This window comes from Molothrus ater, chromosome 11 (genome assembly GCF_012460135.2).
Source record: "Molothrus ater isolate BHLD 08-10-18 breed brown headed cowbird chromosome 11, BPBGC_Mater_1.1, whole genome shotgun sequence".
Taxonomy (NCBI): domain Eukaryota; kingdom Metazoa; phylum Chordata; class Aves; order Passeriformes; family Icteridae; genus Molothrus; species Molothrus ater.
In genome coordinates, this window is record NC_050488.2 from 7,203,708 (window position 1) to 7,225,747 (window position 22,040).

General features: G+C 43.3%; 1 protein-coding gene across 1 annotated transcript in view; it reads left to right on the forward strand.

The window, feature by feature from the left end:
- Positions 1–21,100, forward strand: part of USP4 (ubiquitin specific peptidase 4) — a 33,068-nt gene extending 11,968 nt beyond the window's left edge. Inside the window, exons 8-22 of the mRNA XM_036391288.1 lie at positions 267–384; positions 1,554–1,727; positions 2,334–2,492; positions 3,308–3,532; positions 4,193–4,276; positions 4,643–4,737; positions 13,557–13,748; positions 14,290–14,378; positions 15,277–15,492; positions 15,573–15,643; positions 15,982–16,097; positions 16,578–16,727; positions 17,387–17,490; positions 18,525–18,613; positions 18,733–21,100. Of these exons, the coding sequence (XP_036247181.1) occupies positions 267–384; positions 1,554–1,727; positions 2,334–2,492; positions 3,308–3,532; positions 4,193–4,276; positions 4,643–4,737; positions 13,557–13,748; positions 14,290–14,378; positions 15,277–15,492; positions 15,573–15,643; positions 15,982–16,097; positions 16,578–16,727; positions 17,387–17,490; positions 18,525–18,613; positions 18,733–18,834 (1,984 nt within the window). The 3' untranslated portion in view covers positions 18,835–21,100. The remainder of the gene's footprint in view (positions 1–266; positions 385–1,553; positions 1,728–2,333; positions 2,493–3,307; positions 3,533–4,192; positions 4,277–4,642; positions 4,738–13,556; positions 13,749–14,289; positions 14,379–15,276; positions 15,493–15,572; positions 15,644–15,981; positions 16,098–16,577; positions 16,728–17,386; positions 17,491–18,524; positions 18,614–18,732) is intronic.
- Positions 21,101–22,040: the final 940 nt, after the last annotated feature.

Below are 22,040 nucleotides of genomic sequence, written 5' to 3' on the forward strand. Positions count from 1 at the left end.
TGTGCTGTTTACTTACAGACAGAGGAAATGAATGTGTTATGAGCCATAAATAAATAATAGACTTTGTAAGGATTAATGTTTCCAAAGTTAGTGCGTACATTTTGTTCCTGGTATTCAGCATTAGCCCCTATGAAGCAGCAGAAACAGGTAGCCTGATTAAAAAATTTCAGTAAACAGTTTTCTGACTTGTATTTGATGTGACTTTTAAATAGTAGTGAGACTTGACAAACTCATTGTGGAGTTCACTGTATTGTCTTTTCTTGCAGAGGTTCTGGGTTTGTCTGTAACTCTTACAACTGCAGGGACAGTGCTTCCCTCTCACAACCTGGACTCTGTGGACTCAGTAACCTTGGAAACACCTGCTTCATGAATTCTGCATTACAGGTAAGAATTAGAAAGAGCCCCCATTAGAATTAAATAAAAGATCAGTCTCATAAATATTGTGGATTAAAATCTGTGAAAAGAAAAGAATATTTAATGTGATTCCATGGGGAGACTACACCTCAAAAATAAACAGACCAAAAAATCATGTTTAGTTTGGCTTATGTTTAGCTCATTAGTACTGTAAAACAGATTACAGTGTTAGGGACTGAATCTGAAATATGTGGCATTTGAAATGGCCAGGGGAAGCTGCATTGAACAGGTGCCTGACTGTAACATGAGGTTCCAGTGCTGTGCCCTGCCAAAAATGTCTGACGTGGAGGATGTTTTGACTTGTGTGGGCTGCACAAGTGACATGAGCAGGTCATTGTGTGCAGTTCTGGGCCCGTGTTAAAGATTCTTGAAAAATGAAGAGCATGAAAAGCTACAGGAAGGGTTCAGGTTCATTGTGCAAGGTGTTAAGAATGAAACAAGGTTAATGCAAGGTTAATAATTATTTCTTTACTTTTGAACTTAATTTCTTAGGATTAAGAAATTTAGCAAGTTTTTCCATTCATTTTAAAGAATGCAACAACTTGCTAGGGGTAGTTTTTTGCTGAGAAGTTAAAATACGAGAAATTGTATGAACTTTGATTTAAGGAATGGGCAAACTTCTAGTCTGGTACCAATGCTGTGAAATTACTCAGTCACTCTGTGATGGCTTTGAAATCTGGAACAGGTCTTAAAATAACTAATGCATTATGCACATGGTATTCAGGACACCACAATAAACTTGGGCTGCCCTGCTTTTTATTCAACCTGACTTTATTTTCAGTTGTGTCATGGTCCTTAAGCCACTCTGTTTTCTTGGACTTAGTTAAGAGACAACTTTAAAATTTTTTGTTATCCAAGTGACTTAAATCAAATGTACTTTAGTCTTAGTTTATCATGCAAACTAGTTAAGGACCAGTTACTTTCTTGTATTTGCCATTATGCTTTAATTTTCTAGATATCAGTCTTTCAAATGCAGATTTTTGCCTTAATTTTTTCTTTGTTTTACTAAACAAACTCTTGAGCCTCACCAGTTTTGTTAACCTGGTACATATTCTGATGTGAAAGTTGGTTTTGTTGTTTCATTGTCACACAAATCTATTGTCCCGTGCAGTAAATTAATTTTCTTAATCCTTTCTCAGTGCCTGAGCAATACTCCTCCTCTGACTGACTACTTCCTGGAAGACAAATATGAAGCTGAAATAAATCAGAACAACCCACTGGGGATGAGGGGAGAAATTGCAGAAGCCTATGCAGATCTCATTAAACAGATGTGGTCTGGGAGACAGTCTCACGTGGCCCCACGGATGTTCAAAGTAAGCGTGTCATGTTCCTGTAGCACAGCTCTGGGACAGAAGAAACAGTGAAAGCTAACGTGCCTGCCACATATTTCGATGTTATGAAGGCAATAAGGACAGAATTGCTCCAGTGTTTCATTGTTTGTGAATGCTTTTTGGGGTACAGGGAGGAACTTGTCAGTGAGCAGTGTCTTTCCTCAGAGTTTGCTACTGCTCTTTAATGTTACTTAGTAAATGACCTCCCAGCCTGAGGGCTGTTTACAGATGAATCAGAATGATCTTTGCTGCAAAACTAGACAAGGTCATATGAATTGCCAGCTGTGAACTTTGGTCAGTGAGAAAAGGTGTGCAAGTTACAAATCTAAGCATTTAAATTATGAAGTGAACATCAAAACACCTCCCCTTGTCTATAACTTTGTTTATTGGTGTAATGTTCTCTTTGCTTCAGTGTGGAGAGCTGCTTTCTGCTGAAATACTGAAAGTAGCTGGGGAAATGGTTCTGGCACCTTTCCTTGCTTTAGCATCTAGTTCTCTGCTGCCAGCAGAAGGTGGTGGTGAGCTGAGCTCTGCCCAAGCCACAGCCTGAGTGTTCTGTATCCCCTCACTCTTGCCTTGGTGTTTCAGACACAGGTTGGGCGGTTTGCTCCTCAGTTCTCAGGATACCAGCAGCAGGATTCCCAGGAGCTCTTGGCTTTTCTGCTGGATGGCTTGCATGAGGATTTGAACAGAGTGAAGAAGAAGCCCTACTTGGAGCTGAAGGATGCCAATGGCAGGCCTGATTCGGTACAGTGCCCTTGCTTAAGGATTCCCAGGGCATTTAGTTGGGTTCTGGGACACTTCCTGGCCTTCCTGCTCACAGGCCATGCAAACATCCTTCCCACAGAGCAGTGTCCCTGGCACAGGACAGCCTTGTCATGCCTTGTGGCACTCTACCTAAATAGAGAAAAGTAATTCTCTTATGGGGTTTACCTGATAGAGGCCAAATAAGTTTCTTGTTTTCAGTTTTCTTCCTGAGACTAAAAGTCTCATGCTAAGAGCAGCCTCTGATTGCCCTGAATAGACAAATGCCAGATGCCCTTTGGTAAGGACTTTATAAGTTGTCTTATGAAGGTCTTCAAGGAATTGTAATTTGTCTCCTTTTAGGCTGTCTTTGTGAAACATGGCCATCGTTTTCCAAGACAAAAAACTCTGTTTTTTTCTTGAAAGCTGTAACTGCAGTTGCCTTTCCAAAGCAACAGGTAGCACTCCATTCCTTCTGGAGAGTGGGGCAAACCTGGTTGTCCTGAAGAGCACCATGTGACCCTGTCACTGTCCCCTCAGCTCTGTTCATGCTTCTGGCATTGTGTGCACCAAGGAATACCTGATCAAACTGAGCTAATACAGATAGATTAAATTTTACTTGATGCTAGGCCTTAATTTCACTGAGAAGAAATCTCAGTGTGTTATGCTGGACACACACATACTGGTAGTGCTCCTTCCCTCTGAAACTGACCTATCAGTATCAATTTCCAAGTTTTCTTTGGTCCTGGTGCTCAACCCACTGTAGAAATCTTTGTAAGAAACAACTTCTAATATATTTTTTAAAATTGCTTTTATAGGAGGTGGCAAAAGAGGCATGGGAGAACCATAGGCTGAGGAATGATTCCATCATTGTGGATATTTTTCATGGTCTTTTCAAGTCTACCCTTGTTTGTCCCAAATGCTCTAAAGTTTCTGTGACCTTTGATCCCTTCTGTTACTTAACTCTCCCACTGCCCTTGAGGAGGGACCGGCTCATGGAAGTTACCCTGGTGTATGCAGACCCACAGCGCAGACCTGTCCAGGTGAGGCATGCTCCAGACACAAATTTCTTTGAAGTTATCTGAGTTCTATTAGATTTTAAAATTGAGACTCTTAAAGTAATCTGAAGGATATTGATGTCCACCTTTGAGTGAGGTAGTATGGGTTTTGTGATAAAAAATCTGGGATGTGAAATCAAGTGACTTTATAAAATCTTGGCCCATGAAACTGAAGGTCATGGTCAGCTGGAAGTGGCTTCCTGTGGTGAGATGACCTGTCCTGATGCAGTTTTGAAGGAGCTGATTGGCAGTGTTTCCATGTCTGTCAAGATTTTTGCCCCGACCTTTAGCAGCATTGAAGAAAATGGCTCTAAGATGTTTTTTATCACAGAAAAAACCAACAATTTTATGTTCTAAGCAAGCTGCTATGTCTGGTGATTATGTTTTTTCCTGGGTTTTACTACTGCTGAGCCTGATCACAGCAGAAGGCTGTTCATGGCTTTCATTCCCTCCAAATCCCTGCTTTGTGTAAGGCAAAGCTGAGATCCAGGAGACCTTCAAGTGTGTGGTTGTGGCCTTAAATTCAGCAGAACTCCTGTAAATTAAAGATTTAAGAGTTTTAAGATTTTATTTCAATTTTCTTGCTGTCTGCCTTGTATGGGTTTATTTTGCCTGGTGTAAATATAACATTATTTTTGTTTCTAGTACCGGGTTGTGGTGCCAATGATGGGGGCCATCTCAGATCTGTGTGAATCACTTTCCAAACTCTCTGGTGTTCCTGCAGAAAATGTAAGGATAAATGCAGACAGTAATTTTGATAAATGTTTGTTCTTGAAGCATTTTGGTGGCCTAGCTTTTATATGGGTGATAAGCTGAACTTAATGGGTTAGTGACAAAACTATAATAAATTAAAATGCTGTTCTTTGCTTGTAAGATTAAAAATTTGCATGAAATAGTCTATATTTATTCTGATAGTTCCATTGCAGTAGAGAGCTTTAAGAGAAGGGACAGAAAAGTAAAGTGCAACTGATGTTGGTATGCTGACAATTGTGATAGAGAATTGGAATAAACTGTAGCTTGAATTTAAAGGTAGTTTGCCTAAATTTATGTAAGCTTTTACTATAATCACTTTGCAAATCTCACTTGCTGTCCTAGATGGTGGTGACAGACGTGTATAATCACAGATTCCACAAAATCTTCCAAATGGATGAAGGTTTAAATCATATCATGCCAAAAGACGACATCTTTGTGTGAGTAAACTGGGAAAATGCCACATGTGAAGAATACTGCAAAACATTTGCTTTGGTTTTAGGCTCTAAAATCCAGTTTCTGTCCCCTCACAAGACCTGAGCCTTCTTGTAGACCTTTCTCATGACTCAGCAGTAATGCAGCACTGCTCCTACCAACAGGCCAACATCTGCAGTGTTCAGCTGGTATTCTTCTAACACAGGAGGACCTGGCCCTTGGATCATAATAAACTTTTAGTCTTGTCTGTGCTATGCAGTTTAGAACTTCCTACAAGACACTTTAGGACACAGTTACGTCTGGATTACAGTTTTGCTCTTACTGACATTTTTACTTTTGCTCAAGCTTGTTGTTCTTATATTTTCCAAATCAGCCAAAAGCTTTGCACTGTTACTAGGATAGTACAAAGTCTAAACTGTTGTGCTCTGCCTTTCCAAAATCCTTCATTGTTGTTAGAGCGCCATCACTGGGGGTTTTTATGGGCTCTTGACTGGTGCTTAACACTGTATCTAAACTGTTGTTGTGAGGGCAAAGCTGAGGATTTGGTCGTGCTTGATGTTCTGCATGTGTGTGGTGGGTGAGATATTTCCAGTCACCTCTGAAATCTGGTGAGGTGAGGAGAGCAGAAGCCGTGATCCTCTATTGCAGCTGAAATTTGAGAACATTCCAGTGCAAGAATGTTGCTGCCATGGAATTGTTGGGTCTGTGTGGAGACCTGCACTGACATCCTCTGGTGCTGTGGGAACCTTTCAGGGGGTGGGATGCTGTGACATCCTGGTGCTCTTCTGTCATGCTGTCTGTTGTGACCTTACTGCTGAGATGTAATGAAGGAGTTTTGTAAAAGTTCTTGTCTTCAGCTGTGTGACCAGTTGGGATCTCTGGGAAGGATGTGTGGCTTCTGTGAAATCTGTAGAGTGTTAGTTTGTAAGTCTGTCTGTCTCTGCAGCAAGTAAAACATTTTAAAAACAAGAAGCATGATATTACAGTGGTAATTGCAAAAAAACCCCTGCTTTCATACAGGCACAACATGTTGTAAATCCCTCCACAGAAAACAGCTATGTCTGAAGCAGGTCTGCTCTGGGGTGTGGGGCAAGCATTGGCTGAACTGTAGCTCCAAGTGTATTTTCCTTTGCAATTGCCACTTCCTTTTATGTGCAGGGTAACTGTAAATGAGGTGCTGCTGTGAGTCACAGTGAGTGAACTGACCTGGGTTAAAAATAACCTTCTGAGGAAGAGGAGAGGTAGCAGGAGGAAGTTTTGCAAATCCTGTTTTTCCATGTACACCCTCCAAGATCTTTTCAGCGCTAAGAAACAAGAGCAAGAAGCCAGGCACCAGGGCAAGAATTAGGAAAAAGCTGTTCATAGGAAGTCCTTTTAATGGATAATGCTGCCAGGAAAAAGATATATAAAGTAATATTCTAAGTACAGCTAAAAACCAGCATTCTTTTATTGAAAAAGTCTTGTTTAAAAAAATGAGCAGAGAAACACTTCTTCGTAAAGAGGAAAGTTTTTAAAAGGCAAATGCATAATTACTTCTAGTGTGGGCAATCTACCTGCCTTGCCTGGTTATAAAAGATCTGTTGTTAGGTGTTCTGAGATCAGTCAATAAATGGTAAGAGTAGTGTGAAGGTTCTTGAATTCCACTTTGTTTCCATCTATTATTTTTTTGTCCTGCCAGCTTCAAAATCTATTTTCCTTTAGGGAATGTACTTTTAGTTGTGGATGTACCTCTCTGCCTTCTGCTTCTTCCAGAAAAGATGGTTTTACAGTTAAAGAGGAACTTGTCAAGTGCTGCTCAAGCTGTTGTGTTTCTGCCACAAGTTACGGGCAATGACTTGGCAGATCAGGTTTCTGCCTCCTGCAGGTGCTGTGTAATGTGTGGCTGGGAAGTGTGGTATGTGGTGCTTTGTTCAGACTGCTGCTGCCAATAACTTCAGGAGTTTCTGATATCTCAGCAACTTAACTTCTTAGATTACTGGCAAATGTCTCACTGTTTATTAAAAAGAGGAATAAAAAATGCTTCAAAAATAGGTCTTTCAAAACCTTCCACCTTTAAAGAACAACCTTGTTTCCACTTGAAATGTTGAGAAACATTTTATTTCCCCAAAGTCAATGAAGAAGAGTTTCTCACTAAAAATAATTTTTTTCTTCTTAAATTGAGGAAAATTCTTTAGAGGAGTGACAGGAAAAGACTTGCTGTTTATGACTTGAAGGATGCTCTGTATGCCTGCCCAGTCCATGAAATGTTCAGCTTGGAAAAGGTGCTCCTGTACTGGTGATGGAGCTGTGGGGTGTATAAGTGGTTACACAGAGTGATGCATCTCTCTGCTGTTCCTGAAAGAAAACTGCCTTTGTATCACTTAATGAAGGGGAACAGATGCCTTTTATTAGAAAGTACAACAGTGTAGGGTTTTACAGTCACAGTATTTTCACCCAAAATTCACAATTGAATTAAATAACCTAAAAAAGACTCTAAAAAACCATGCTAACTCATCAAACATTTGTTTGCACTGCATTTATACTGGTTATTACCACAAAAGAAACTCTTAAAAACACTTTCTAGAGTGTTGGGCTGAAAAGATAGCAATTGCTTTTTAAGAAAGGAAGAATCCTTCTGGAAGCTTCTTGCCTACCATGTTTTGAAAACTTAAATTTTTCCTAAGATTTGTATGAATCAATGGCCTTGTATGGTAAGACTAAAACATACCAGCTTTGAGTCTAGGAAGATAGAAGTTACAGAACAGATGGGTTTTCAATAGCATTACTTATTTATAAATCACATAGGGAAGCTGCATCATTTCAGCGTGTTGGGCTCAGTGCAGTAAAGCCAAGTGAGAGCTATGTCAGCTGTCAGGTGTGAAAAACAAACTGGAAAGGGATTATCTGGTAGTCCTGGCCCCTTTTTCTTAGGCACTAAATGTTAATGTAGGTGTGCTTCAATTTGACATATAATGAGACCTGGGATATGACTGAGTACCATCAATTAATTTTATTTTCTTCAAGTAAAAGATGTTTTCTAGAATCAAAGTATCTCTTGTATTTAAATGATACTCACTTCATGATACTCGCTGTCTCATGTGCTTGAACTCTTTCCTAACTCATGTTTTATTGATCCTGTCCCTTTTACATGCTCATCATGTGCTCTTATTTCCCAGTAATGTCCAGTAGCAGGACTTCCCTGTGGGAAAACTGTAATGTGTATATCTCGCTCCTTGTTTTAAGTAGTTGCAGTTAGATGCTAAGTTTCTTTCACTGGTTAGAAAACAAAGGGAAAAACTATCTAAAACAGAGTTAAATCAGTACAGCATATTCAGAAACAGATATTTCTTATGCATATTTCCCAAACTTATATTTTGAAATTACACATGGCTCAGTGGGTTCTATTGATTTTTGAGGTCTTTTTCTGAACTATTTTGTTGCCTGGTCTTTGAATTTGGGTGAGCTCACAGGCCTTTTCTTTTGTTCTTCCCGATTCCTTCCTGTGATTCTTCCACACTGAGTGAATTCTGAGAGAAGCTGTGATAAACTGAAGGCTGCACCCTTCCATTTAAATAACTTTTTTAAGGTGTAACAGTTTCCTCACCTGAGAAGCACTCCTCCCTTCCACTGGCAGAAGCAAACCAAGGTTGTTTTAGTAATCATCTGTGCTTATTTGCTGGACTTTGAGAATCCAAAGAATGATTGGATATCATTCATTGATATCCAATGATAGGGCAGTACAGAGCCCTGGGGCTCTGCGTTCATGAGCAGTTGCCATCCAGTTGTTCCTGTGTTCCTTGTTCTCATTATTCCCCTATAAACAGGACCTTGCTCAGATCTCCTACCATGATCACCTTTGTGGCTGTCTCCTGTAACAGAAATCAGTTGTGTCAGTGCTTCTGAAGCTGTGGGATCTGCTTGTAACTTAAACTGGTAGTTCTTGCCTTCTGTACATTTCTTAGCATCATATTAAGCTGTTTCAGGATTGAAAAATTTAATTATGAATGTCAGTCTCTAACAGTGTTTCTGTAAGCTTGCTTTGCTGAGAGCAGTAGCCAGGCCTGCCTGTGACAACAATACCCCTGTGGTTTGCCAGACGTCTGATCTTACTGTATTGTGCACTGGCCAGCTGGCAACAGACATCTCAATCCAAAATTCAAAAACTCCTAACACTGCAGGAGATCTGTGCTCCAGCAGGGCTGTGGCTTAAAAAAATTAAAGTCAGTACTTTTGTACTGGTGTCTTGCTTTTGACACCAATGTCTCTTAAGTTTCAGCTTTTGATTTGGGTCTCTGTTGGTTTGTTACTGAGCAGATCATGGATTTCCTTGAAATGCTTGGGTTGGAAATGTCAGAGGGCAGGAGCTCTCACAACACATTGCAGCAGGAATAGAGCAGCTGGAATGGGCCTTGGCTTTTCTGAGCATTTGCTTGACAGAGGACATGGTCTGCAGACATAGGTATTGTAGTCCAGACTGTGCTGTTGGTGAAATTTGGGAAATGTGCTGTATATGGGATGTATGGAATATTGAGCTGCCACCTTCTGTGGGATATTTCAGTGGCAGGAAAAACTGTGGGGTTTTTTCTGGTTTTCACCCTAGGCTTATCAGGGAAGTCACATTCAGTTTTTGCAGGGCATCTTGGATATCTTGAGATGTGTATTGTGAATTTTAATGTGCCACTAAAGTGGTTGGGAATACTGAATCTGGAGGAGTGAGGAAGGGGGCAAGAATTGGACTCCATTTGGAACTTAAGCTGAATGGATTGCAATTTGGAAAATGAAGATGTGCCTTGGATGTCTAAGATATGTTTTTCCTCTGAACTGCTCAGTTTCTGGTTCATCAGTTCTTCTGGTTTGTTATCTTACCTGTTGAGCTCTCTGATGGTAAAACCTCAAAAAGAAGAAATGCAAATACACACTGGTTGATATTTAGGTGACTTTAAGTAACTTTGAAATGCATTCCAAAATTTACCTGGCACCTTTTACACAAGAGAACAAAACTGTACATTTTCTTCTCCACTGAGAGGGAAGGAGGATTTGGACATTTTGGAAATTGTCCAAGCCTGTTCTTTCACAAGGGTTTGCACTCATCTCTTTCTCGTCTTGACAGGTTTGGAACTGTCAGGTAGTCCTGGAGCAAGTTGTATTAATATTTATCAGAGAAGAGCTGAGATGCAGAAGTGGAGAGGGTTGGTAGAAGCCTTGAAACAAGACCACTGACCCACCATGCAGGGGCAGTGCAGCCAGAGAATGGTGGGAGTATCTCACTTCTCACAGCTGGAAATGGTTCTCTCCAAGCATGTTGTTCTGTGGAAGGACAGGCAGGTCTGTGGCAAATGATCAGAAATCTCTCCTGTAAAGGTGGTCTGCAAATCAATTTGATTCAGTAGTTCAGTGTTTGTACTGAATGCTCTCATTGCCCAGGCTAAGCAGAGCACAGCATTCAGCACACAACCCAAACACTTGCTGTTTCTTTTCCCCAGGTCCTGGGAAGCCCAGCCCCCCTAGGACCTCCGGCTCCCGCTCCAATGTAACCCCTCACATGCACCTGCTGGTGCTGTCCCATCACCAGGGATCCTGCTGGAGCTTGGAGCCGGCCTACAAGGGCTCAGGTAAGTCCCACATGAAAACAAACTCCACAGCCCATTTCAGGGGCATTGCTCTTAGTGTTTCTTCTTAGTTCTGAGGAACTTAAGAAGAAAAATGTTCTGATGGGTAAACTAGATACCCCTGTTCTCTTAGCCTGGCTAATGGGGCATATTACAGAACATGTATTGTTTATGTTGATGAAAGTTTCACAAATTGATTTGCAGGTCACCTTTAACCTATAAAAGTGTGCATATTTGAATAGGATCTATTCAGTTGGCCATACATGCCATGTTTTCTGCCTTCTCTTACAACATGCTGTGTATTACATTTAAATAATTTCATGGTCTTGAACAACCATCGCTGGCTGCAGAGGTGTCGGGTTTGTTAGTGGGACTGAGCCTACAGCAATTACTGAACTGAGTTAGTGAGGTCAGCAGACCAGCAGGTCCAGTAGTTTTATACAAAACATTTGAGATGTGTAGGATCTTGTAGCAAATTGATCTGTGAAGTTTTTTCACACTTAGTAAAATTGGGGTTTTCTTGTTTGAAATGAGAGTTTGCGTCCTTTCCAAAATGAACTTGTATTTATTTAAGCCTTGTAGAAACCTCCTGTGTGAATTCCTCATCATTTTTAATCTTGTTCCTCTGAAAGACTGGCAAAATCTTTTGACCAGTTTCTGCAGTGCAAACTGTTCATTGTCTTAAGAAAGTTGCATTTTCAGTCTCTGATCTCTTAGATTACTTGTTTACATGTGTTCTGGTATTATGAAAGAAAGTAAACAGGTTAGGAGTATCTCCACTTCTAGAAGAGATCAGAATATGTGCAGCACTTTCTCCCAGTTTTTTTCCAATCCTGTGTTTATTCTTACTATCTACTTTTGACCCTGTTGTGGCTTCTCAGCAGCATCTCTGGGTTGTTGTGCAGTAGTAACCCCCTTCAGACAGATCTGTTTGGCAGCTTCTGCAAAGCATTTCTCCCTGCCTTTCTTCATTCTTTTTCAAAATAGACTTCTTGGTTGTTGCTGTAGACTGACTTGTCGTCCACAATCCTTGTTTTGCAGCTGGAGTTAATATCACAGATCCCAGGACCTGTGAGGGAATGTTTCAGTAACATACAACCTGTATATTAGCCTGGTGTTCAGCTCATTGTCCTTTCCTGTAGCTCTGGTCCTTCATAGCTTTCCATTCTTCTGTGCACTTGCTTTACCTTCATTGTGCAGTGGAACAAAAGTTACCTCATTGCTCTCTGCCTCCTTTCTGAATTGAAACCACACACCTGAACCTCCACAATGCTGATAAAGACTGGTCAAGTCCTACCCTATTACTTAGCAGTTTTCAGACACTTCTGAGTTGTCATGAATTATAAAGGCAATTAGCCAGTATCTAGCAGTGTGGTAGCAGCTGAGCTGATGTTTCTGATTTCTAAAACCATGCTGTGTCATCTGGAGTAGCATCACCTTCATGTTCTATTATTTCAATTAGGTTGTAACATACAGAATTATGGGGTATTGTCCAGCAATTCCCAGTATCAGCTCTACAGCCTGTTACACTGTACATAAAGTACTTTGGCTTTGGTTATTTTTTCAAGGGATAGCTGTTGCTCAGGAGATCATAAAAATGACAGCTCTCGATTCTGATATGTCTGCTTTTAGTACTAGTATATTAAAGGTGTCCTGAGGTGGAAGGGGTAGAGGGACACTTGAGTAATCTGTTGTGTTGTGAAGGGTGTGAGATGCTCTCTGCAGAGTGTTATGGGGTGCTGCATGCTGGCTGTTTGTGATGGGTGACCCCTGCCTGTGGGAATAGTCTTTTATTTCTGTTCCATCTGTTCCTTCTCATGGGCAGGGCTTCATTAAGGTGCTTGAGGGTGGAGTGTAAATGGGGCTTCATTAATTGCTGCTTGCAGAGCAGTGTGGGTGGTGTGAGAGGAGTCACAGGAGTGGCATGCACTGAGCTGTGTTACAGGAGTCCAGGCTAAGGGTCTCCTAGGACCTGGTGTTAATCACAGCTTATATTCTGGGACTGATTATGGCCTTTTGTGGTTTAAACAGTGCTAAGTGAAATAATTCACCTTTTTGTAGTGCTGTTTCTCAGGAAACTTTAGGAGGTGTGGACTGTATGCAGTGCTGGTGTCCAGCTGAGTAGCATTGACAGCCTAGAAAACCTCAACAGCTGCTGGCATTGGACTCTTATGCTGACTCTGAGCTCTTGTGTTCTTGGTGGGCTGGGACTCCCTGGCAGGATGTTTTCCTTGTGTACTCTACTGAACTCAGTCCAAGTCCCAAGCTAGGATCCTTTTTTGTTGTAAGTAGGATGAAGCAGAATTACAGCTCTGAAATTTGTTCTCCTCCCTGCTCTGAACACAGGAATAAAAAATGTTTCTCAGCTCTGGAGAGAATGGGAGTGGCTTGTCTAATGGAAGAGAATTGTTAGGAGTTTGAGGCACTCAGATATGTGATTGTGGTCTAGGTCATTATGTGTAGTGACATCTTTTCATGAAATCTTTCTTTCTCTTTCAGTTTTAAGATAAATCTGGGACAGGTGACTCACTAAATTAAAGAGCAGTGTGACTTGGCATTCCTGAAAATGAATCTTTTGTAATGCATAGGCCTGAAGCAAACAGTGTGATAGTGTTGGAGCACGTGGTTACTTTTGCCTCTCCTCTGACAGCTGCAAATACCTCATTTGCTGTTTCACCCAGGGCACAAACTGCGTCACAGTCTCCTCACTGTTCTCCCAGGCTGTTTGTTGTCTTCCAGAATTTTTCTTGTTTGTTTACTGTCCTTGGATTTTTCTGTGAAGCAGATGTTTCCAGACTCATGATTTTATGAAACATTAGCTGCTCAGTGATGTGAGCTCAGGCCATGCAATTGATTGAGAGGCTGGCAGAATTCAAGACCCAAAGTATCAACAAGATTTCTTTCTCCAGGGGGAACAGACACTGTCAGAGGAATTTCAGAGTACATTTAGTATCTTTCCCTGGTGGAGTTGTCAGGGTAGTGTCTTGGGAGGTGATTGGTAACAGGGTTTGAATTAGGAATAAAGACAGAGGGAAGGTGGCAGCTGAATCATTTGCAGGTGTGTGTCCTGTGCCACTGTGAGCCATGGGGTATGTTCAGGAAACTGCTCTGTAGCATGAGGACAGCACAGCCCTCTTGTACTGTGGGGAGAGACTTGAACTGAGTTCATATTGGTCCTACCTGCTGTGCTTCTTGGCAGTGGAAATAACCCCTGGAAATACCTATCTTTCAAACAGGTATGAAGTTTGCAAGCCAAGTGAGGATGGTTCAGAGTATGTTACTCTCTCCATTTACTTTCGGGAGAAGACAGTGAGGCAATCCAGCAACACTTCAGGGACTGTGCTCTTTGGGCAGCCACTGTTAATATCTGTGCCCAAACACAAGCTCACTGTGGATCACCTGTACAGTGTGGTTTTGGAGCAGATCAGGTAAGTCATGGCTGTACCTTTGAGTCCTGTGCCAAGCTCTAGAGGTTGCTTATTCAATTACACTGTAATAGGATTACTGAATCCTTGTTAACAGGGAGAATTTTCCTTGATTTGTGTGGGTTGTATAAACCAGGATTTGCATTGCATTAGTGTCTGGAGGCCCCAGGGACATTTCAAGGTCCTGGTGTTTTTGACTTTGTAACAGATATTGCTGGCTCAGCCTTGCAAAAGGAATCAGGAGCAGAACTGAGGGCATGTTTTCAGGGCTCACAGATGGGGCCACCATAACTTACTTCTGCCTTTTCAATATGCAGCCAGTGAAACACGGAACAAGCAGTGAGAGCAAAGATTCAGGGAATTGTTGTTTGACTCATTCTGAGGGTTCTTGGTGCTGTCATGTAAATGTAAATGGTGCTGTACAGGTTGGGTTCTGGTTTGCTGGAGGGAATTGGGCAGCAAGAGCTGATGATAGAGGGGTGTGCTGCTGTTCTGGTGCACAGCTCCAGTATGGCTGTGTAAGAAATGTATCCCTTCTCTTCAGCCGCTGTGTGAAACTCCCTCTGGCAGAAGAATGCTCCCCACCCTGCCCAGACAGAGGAACCTGCAATGGCTCCAATGGTGTGGTTGAAGGTAAAGCCCTTTCAAAATCTGCTGGGAGCTTTTCAGCACTTTAGCTTTCTAACAGCATTTGTTTTGTGCTGTATGTATTTGGCTTAGGCTCTAGCAGGTTGTTTCTCCACCATGATCAAGCCACACTGTTGTGCTGGACATCTGCTTGGTACAAGGAGAATCTTGTAGACCATTTCTTTCCTAGGGAGATCAGATGTGCAGCAGCTGGAGAACAAGGTGTGGATGTGCATTCATTCTGACCAGTGTCAGGGAAGTCCTTGCTTAATTGAGGTGTCCAGGTGCCTCCCTCCAGAGGCAGCCGTTCCTGACATGCCCTTTGGTGATGAAAACTGGCCTGTTAGGTGACAAAGATTGTGAAGAAATTTGTCTGTTGGAGGACACAGAATCAACAGTCGCATTCCTAGGCCACATGCTCTCTAGGAAGCTTTTAAAGCTGATGGCACATGAGTGTTTCCCTTCCCTGTTTGAAGTGATTCTCTAGTGTAGCCCTGAGGGTAACAGCTGCAATTAAGTTACATGGGGAAAAAACCTGCCCATTTTCCCTAAAGAATGGAAATAACTTTCCTGATGACTTACATATTCCTTTCTGTGAAGACACCCAACTGCAACTTTGCTGATTCTCTCTTGGGGATGCTTCTTAGGGTGTGCTGTCAGAAGGAGTCATTGTTAACCTGCAAACTGAGCACTCTGCTAAACTGGCATCTGCTAAAGGAGAAAATACAGCTTCAGATGGAGTGATTAGCAAGCAGAGGTTTCTTTTTCTGTGTGCCTTTTCATTGCTTCCCACACAACTGGTGTGTGTTGTACAGGCTGATGCAAACAGCTGTCCATGGGAGGTGTCAGGCTAAACTTCCATTGAAGCCCTGTTACATTGTCCTTGTTTGAAATGTTTGTCCAGGTGACATTGAAGAGATGGAGCATCAGGATGGTGGAGAGGAAGGCAAGGAAAAGCTGACAGAGGTTGACCCCTGCCACTCTGAGGGTTGTATGCAAGTGGAGTCAGCAAGAGACCTGCAGCCTTGCAAGAAACAGCATTTCACTTTAAGCCTTGTGAATTCCTCTGGGACCTCGGAGATAAACTCCATTGTTGAAGGAAAAATCTTAAAACTGAATGGTAATTATTTTCTTGCCTTTTTTTTTTCTCCTTTCTTCTTTTTACACCTCTACAATAAATATTTCCTTTTTTTTTGGTAGCTTTTTCTGCAGTTGCTATTGACTGGGATTCTGAGACACGGAGGCTGCTGTATGATGAACAGGAGGCACAGGTTGTAGTATGCTCTTCTCATAAGTCATCTATGTAAATTTGCATGGTATTTAAAAGGTGACAGTAGACAGTGTTCTGGTGGGTCATCTTTAAACTTCTTTTTGTAGCAGAATAAGACAGTTTTTACTGTCTTGATAAAAGCTCTAAACCCAAGCGAGAACATATATTTTCTCTAGTGGACTATTTAGCATAAGAAAGTGGATGGAAGCTGGAGATGATTGTCTGTGTGGGGAAGGAGGTGCAGAAATAGGTAGTGTGGTGAAAGTGAGCATGTAATTTCTTGATGTCAGGGATTACAGAGTACATGGAATTGAATAAAGTACCTGTCTCTTTCACTAGGCATTTGAAAAACATGGAAGCATGCTGCAACTACAGAAGAAGAAGGCTGTTGTAGCCCTCAGAGACTGCATAGAGCTCTTCACTACTATGGAAACACTTGGTGAACATGACCCGTGGTAAGAACCTCTGTCTGCCTGCCATATTTACCATCAAATGTAACTGAGTTCACATGATTTTGCATGGGATTCTTATAATTTCTCAGGTCTGTCCTTTTGTCCTCATCTTTGAGAAGTCTGTCAGATCTGTATTAAGTCATTGACTCAATAGCCTGTGGACGTGAGTTAATAAAAGTATTTGTTTCCTGCTTATATTTAAGAAAAAAGTATCAGTGGGAATGCAGCTTCCAATAACCAGGCTATTTTTAAAAATTAGTTTTTGTACAATGTGCAGTCAACATACTTGCTGTAGGACTATAAAATAAAAGCAAGTGGAGTTTGGAATTCTCTGAGGCAGAATGTTCACCTGCATATTCCACAGCAGTGTGCCTTCTGTCAGGCAGGGGCTGTGCTTGTGCTAGTGAGGCATTTTTAATGGAAGGCCAGAAGCTTTTCTTTTGATGCAGTCATTAATTTCCTTGCTGGTTACTCCTTGCTTAGGTACTGCCCTAACTGTAAGAAACATCAGCAGGCCACGAAGAAGTTTGACTTGTGGTCTTTGCCCAGGATCTTGGTGGTGCATTTGAAACGCTTCTCATACAGCAGATACTGGAGGGATAAACTTGACACGGTTGTGGAATTCCCCATCAGGTAGGGTTCTTCTCTCAAGCCAGGAAGAGCTTGGTCAAGAAAGATGTACTTCTGATGTTTCCGTTGGGGGGGCTTGTTGTAAAGGCTGTAACTGGAGCAAGTGTTTTCTGAGTTTGAATGGCTGGACAGCAGGCATGAGTTGAGAGGGTTAGTGGTTTTGGGGGGTGGTTTTTGTCAATGCTGTTCAGCTTTATACATCTCAAAGAGCATTAATTACTAGCAGGTACTGTTTCTTCTGAAATTCACTTAAGCCCATGTGATTCAACCAAGAGAACTTCTGTAGCAATTTTAGCAAATTTTTTGGCAGTGCTGCACTTGCAGTATTGAGTATTGCACAATTACAAAATGAAAGCCTGCCTTGTCCCTCTGCTTCTGCTTGCTGGCATCCTGCTGTGGATGAAGCATATCCCTTACTATTCCTGTCTCACTCTTCATGCCTACACGGGGACACTCCAAGCTGTGTTTTATTCAACACCTCCCTCTAAACTGGCAGTGCTTGGTGTGTTTGTCAGGACCTGCCTTGTGTGGGAGGGGTGACAAGCCTGGTCTTCACACTAACAACACCTGGCCCCTGAGCAGCAGAGCAGCGCTGGTGCCATGCTTCAGTTCCTAAAAAGTGATGGTTACTGGTGTACTGATAGTTCTGTGTTTCCTTCCAGGGGTTTGAACATGTCTGAGTTTGTCTGTGACCCAAGAGCAGGCTCATACGTGTATGACCTCATTGCAGTATCCAATCACTATGGAGCCATGGGAGTGGGCCACTGTGAGTAACTGCTGCTGTGTCCTTGGTGTGCAAGGAAACGTGGGGACAGGGGAGGGCTCTGCACTGGGACACCCCAATAGCCCTCACCTAAGGTGTCTGCTCCAAAACTGATCTGTGTTGTGCGTGCAGGCAGTATTGGATCGGGATCCTGTAAGGATTGGAGGCCAGATAGGTCTCTGGCCTGAGGTCTGACTGATGCCTGTGGGACCCTGGTTAGTTGTCATTAGTTTGTGTGATGGTGTTCCCCAATTTATGAGTGGAGTCCAGATTTTTCAGTGCTGCACCTGAAATTGTGACACTGGTTGACAGTAGAATGTCTCCACCTTTGCACTGATAAGGGCTGACATAGGAAAATGTTGTTTCATCAGGAGAAAAACCCACTTGTATACAAGTTTGGTACGTGATGAGTCTGTGTTTTCTGTCACTGATTTTGCTGCAGCACAGATGAAAAGTGTAGGTGAGTTACCTGTATCAGGTGTCCATGCAGATACATGATGTAGGTGACACTTGTAAAACCACCCAGAAGCAATTTACCATGAGAGGATGATGAACTCCTGTAGCTGAAGGGGCACGTGTTCTGAGGCTGGAGATCACAGTCACAGAAGTCTTGGCTGGAAGAGATGTTGAGGGACTTCTAACTTCATTCATGAGTGAGGATTCTTGCAAGAGCCAGATCAGATCCATTAGCAGCAGAAAATTTTTCTTTCAAGTGAAAATGCAGAGTCTTAAACTGTGTGTGTTTGGGAAAGCTCTGACTTAAGGGCAGTGAACAAAGCCTATTACTTTTTTTCCCTAAGTTTCTTTTCCCTGTATCTCAGCTGGCAGGGTTAAGCCTGGTGTGTGGAACCTGGTCCTAGACTAGCTGGGCCAGCTGGCATGTTGTAGATACTCATGCTGGTTAACTAGGCTTGGGGCAGGCAATGCCAAAGCTGGCTCCTGGCTCGCATGCACACGTGGTTGGAGTCTCAGTGTCCCAGGTGTGCACTCCCTGCTGGCCCTGCCCAGCCTGCTGAGCTGCAGTTCCTCCCTGACAGACACTGCCTACGCCAAGAACAAGGTCAATGACAAGTGGTACTACTTCGATGACAGCAGTGTCTCGGTGGCTTCAGAAGACCAAATAGTGGTGAGTATTTGGCTTGAGGCTGTTGCAGCTGTGCTGAGACTGTGGTTCCCTGCTTTGGGTGTGACATTGCAGCCAAGCTGTGTGGATGGTTTCAGATGGGTTTTCTCTCTGTTTGGTAGACAAAAGCTGCGTATGTGCTGTTCTATGAGCGCCGAAACAGCGAGGAACATTCTGCCCCCTCTGCTCCCCAGGAAGAGTGTGATGGCATGGACACCAACTAAGCACCACCTCCAGCACTCAGCCACCATGGTAGTGGTTGCTCTCGTAAAGCAATGCCTGAGGCGCCTGAAAATTTTTCTTCCTTCTGTAGGGGTCAAGCAGAAAATCAAGCACTGAGAGATTCAGTGCTGGGGGTTGCAGAATAGCACTGAAGAGCCAGGAATAGGTGCTGACACTTGGGTATTTAGAGGCCAAAAATAATATATATTGGAGCTTCAATAAAGTTCTTTTTAAAATCTGGCTGAGCTGTGTGGCTAGAGGCAGGGGCTGGGGCTGTGGTTCTTGGGCTGAGGGTTTTAGCTGGGGTTGGGAGAGGACAGCCTGAGCTGGAGGCCAGCACAGCTGAGCCTTGAGGGGCCCGTGGAGGAGAATGGTGGGTACGATTCTGTGAATCGGCATTGGGGCTTCCTGCCAACTCTCTGGTGTTGCTGTGGGCCCTGCCTATGTCAGGGAGGCCTCCTGCACCCTTTCTGGAGCTCAGTTCAAATCTTTGTACATCTGGTCTGTTGCAGTCTCTGCCATTGTACCTAGGTCCCCTGGCAAAGCAACAAACGTTTCTCTTGCTTGCATCCTTTCACTGATGCATTTGAGGCTCTCCTGGGCAGTTTTGACTCAGCATTTTTCATGTGAACACTGAATCCAGTGATGCAGGAATCTTGGCCAGAAGTGAATCATACCTGCCTGTGGTGTGGCATATGTGCAGGCTGATCCCCATGGAGATGCAGGATACAGCTGCTCTGGCTCCTGTTCTTCTGTAGAGAAAATACCATGCATAACATTGATGATTTCTTGTCTTTTCCATCTCCTACACCGCTCACTTCCAGGCTGCTCTGTAAGCACTTTTCTGCTGCCAGCATTTCTCCTATGGTTTGTGCAGTGATGACAGCATTTTTATCCTTTTTTGCTCATTTATGTCTCCAGCCAAGCTCAGCACTGTGTCCCCAGAGCTGTCACCAGTTCAGATGACAGCCCAATGCAATGGATTGTGTGAGTTTTCAGCCTTTTCTCTTGCACCTTTGGTTTTTTTGGACTGCTCTTTCAGCCCTCCTCCACCCTTGAGTGCTGCCTTTCTATCCTCACGCAATCACCCTCTGTGGGGCTGCAGGTGTCATAGTCCTGTCCCAGGTCCTGTTTGCCTCTGCTGTTCAATGGTTCTGCTCCATCCTTTTGTCACAACTGGCAAATGCTCTTCCCTCTGTCCTCCTTTACTGTGTGCTGCTTTATAGGATTCAAGTCCGTCTTTCTTGAGAAGAGACTCCTGTGAGTCTCAATGGAGAACTGGTCTTCCATGTGAAAAATGGGAAAAATTCCAGAGCCTTAGCGTGTATTTTTTAGGCAACCATCTAGCTCAAGGTAGTGAACCAAACAGGAGAGTTTTTCCTTTTAGATCCAAGTGTGTTGGCAGAATGAAAGGCTGAGACTGGCTGTCAGTGTGCTTTTTGTTCCCTCTGGAATATGTGCTTGCAGCTGCTGTGACTTCAGTGCTGGCCATCACCTGTTGTGGTGGTCAGCAGTGCTCATCCATTTAACTCCAAACTTTCCACCTCAGCTCCACCTTTCTGCAGCCCAGGCAGTGCCTGAAATTGCAGTGTGCCTGTCCCTGCACCCTGGGAGGGCAGCACAGGCAGCCCTTGGCCAGGGCCCTGGAAAGTGATGGGGAGGAGGAGGGGGCATTGTCTCTAGCCAGCATGCTGCTGCTGATGTGATTCTCCTTTGTGGAATTAGCTTTAAAGCATTAAAATTTAAATTTTGAGATCACAATTGCTTAGTTGCTTCTGCTGTTTAGTTTTATTTTTATTTTTGCAACTCTTAATATTGAATTTTTTTTCCTTATTACTGAGGGGAGCATGCAAAAAGCAACTTTTAAGCTGTAGCACTGCACTGAAATTACTCTAATCAGCATTTTTTTGTTTGTTTTACCCTGAAAGTAAGTCATGTGGGCATTCCAAAATGGGGAATAGAGGAAAACGGAGGACAGTAAAAGACCTTTTTAAAAGATAAATCAATCTGAAGTAGCCTTTGTCCTCCTCCTCACCTCCCTACCTGTGCTGACACTGAGAAATGCATCTGTGGGGTTCAATCTCAGATCCTGAACAGACTCTTGTACTGCAGAACAAGCAGCCCAGCTCTGCTTTCTCTGCCTCTGAGCTGCTGGGCTTTGGCTGGTGTGTGTGTGCTGTAATACCAGACTGTTTTTTAGACTAGCACTTTGTAAGTGGCTGGCTCTGTTGTACAAAGAGGAAAATTAAAGAGTGGTTTGCACTGAAACTGGGTTCTGTTGTATTTTCAGCTTTCATTGCATGGTCTAGGACTGCTGGTTGTGGGGATGCCTGGTGCTCTAGGAGAAATTTGGGCTGGGGGAGAGTGAGTCCTGCAGAGCCAGTGGGGATCTGGGAGAAAATCAGCTGTTGAGGGCACAGCTCTGCACAGCTGAGGGTTCACTTTGCTCCAGGTTTGCATTTTCTCTCTGCAGTGCTGGGTTGCTGGTACCTGGTGCTCTAGCAAAGCTGTCCTTGCTTTTTTGTGGCACTGGGCAGCCTCAGCTGTGGTTTCATCCTTCCTCTTCCTCTGCAGACCCCTGAGAGGTCCTGGTCTTCCTTCTGTCCATTTTCTCCAGGGGTACCAGGGCTGCCACTGAGGTAGCTGTCCTGCAGCCTCTGTAATTTCCTCCTCAAGGCAACCTGAACACACTTGTGAGAGCAGGCTGGAAGAAGCTGACGAAGTGCAGTGGGCTTGTGTGTGGGATTGTCCCAGTCCTGCAGGTCAAGGTGGGCTCTGAAACCCTGGTGAGAAGGTTTGAAGTCTTCATGCCAAAATTAGTGTAAGAGCAGAGGAGCTTGATCTCAGCTGGAGCTCCTGAGGGTTAATGAGCCTTAATTAGAACAGCAGCTGCTGAGCTTTGCTGTGAAGGGCTGCTCCCCAAAACATGGTCTGAAACCCATTGTGAGAAGAAGGGAAAGGGGCACCTTCTCTGTTCACTGGGAAGGTATTTGGTGAGAACAGAAAATCAGTGTCACAGGCCTGGCTCAGCTCCTGCGTTAAAGAGGATTTACAGTTACACCTTGAGTAAAAGGTGCTCAGAATAAAGAAGGGGGGGGGGGAATAACAGCCTGAGTATGGAAGAGCTGCTTTTTACAAAGCATTTCTCTAGGTTGGGACTCTTCTCCCTGGGGAAGAGGTCTGAGGAGTTTCTATGAGAGATAAGCCA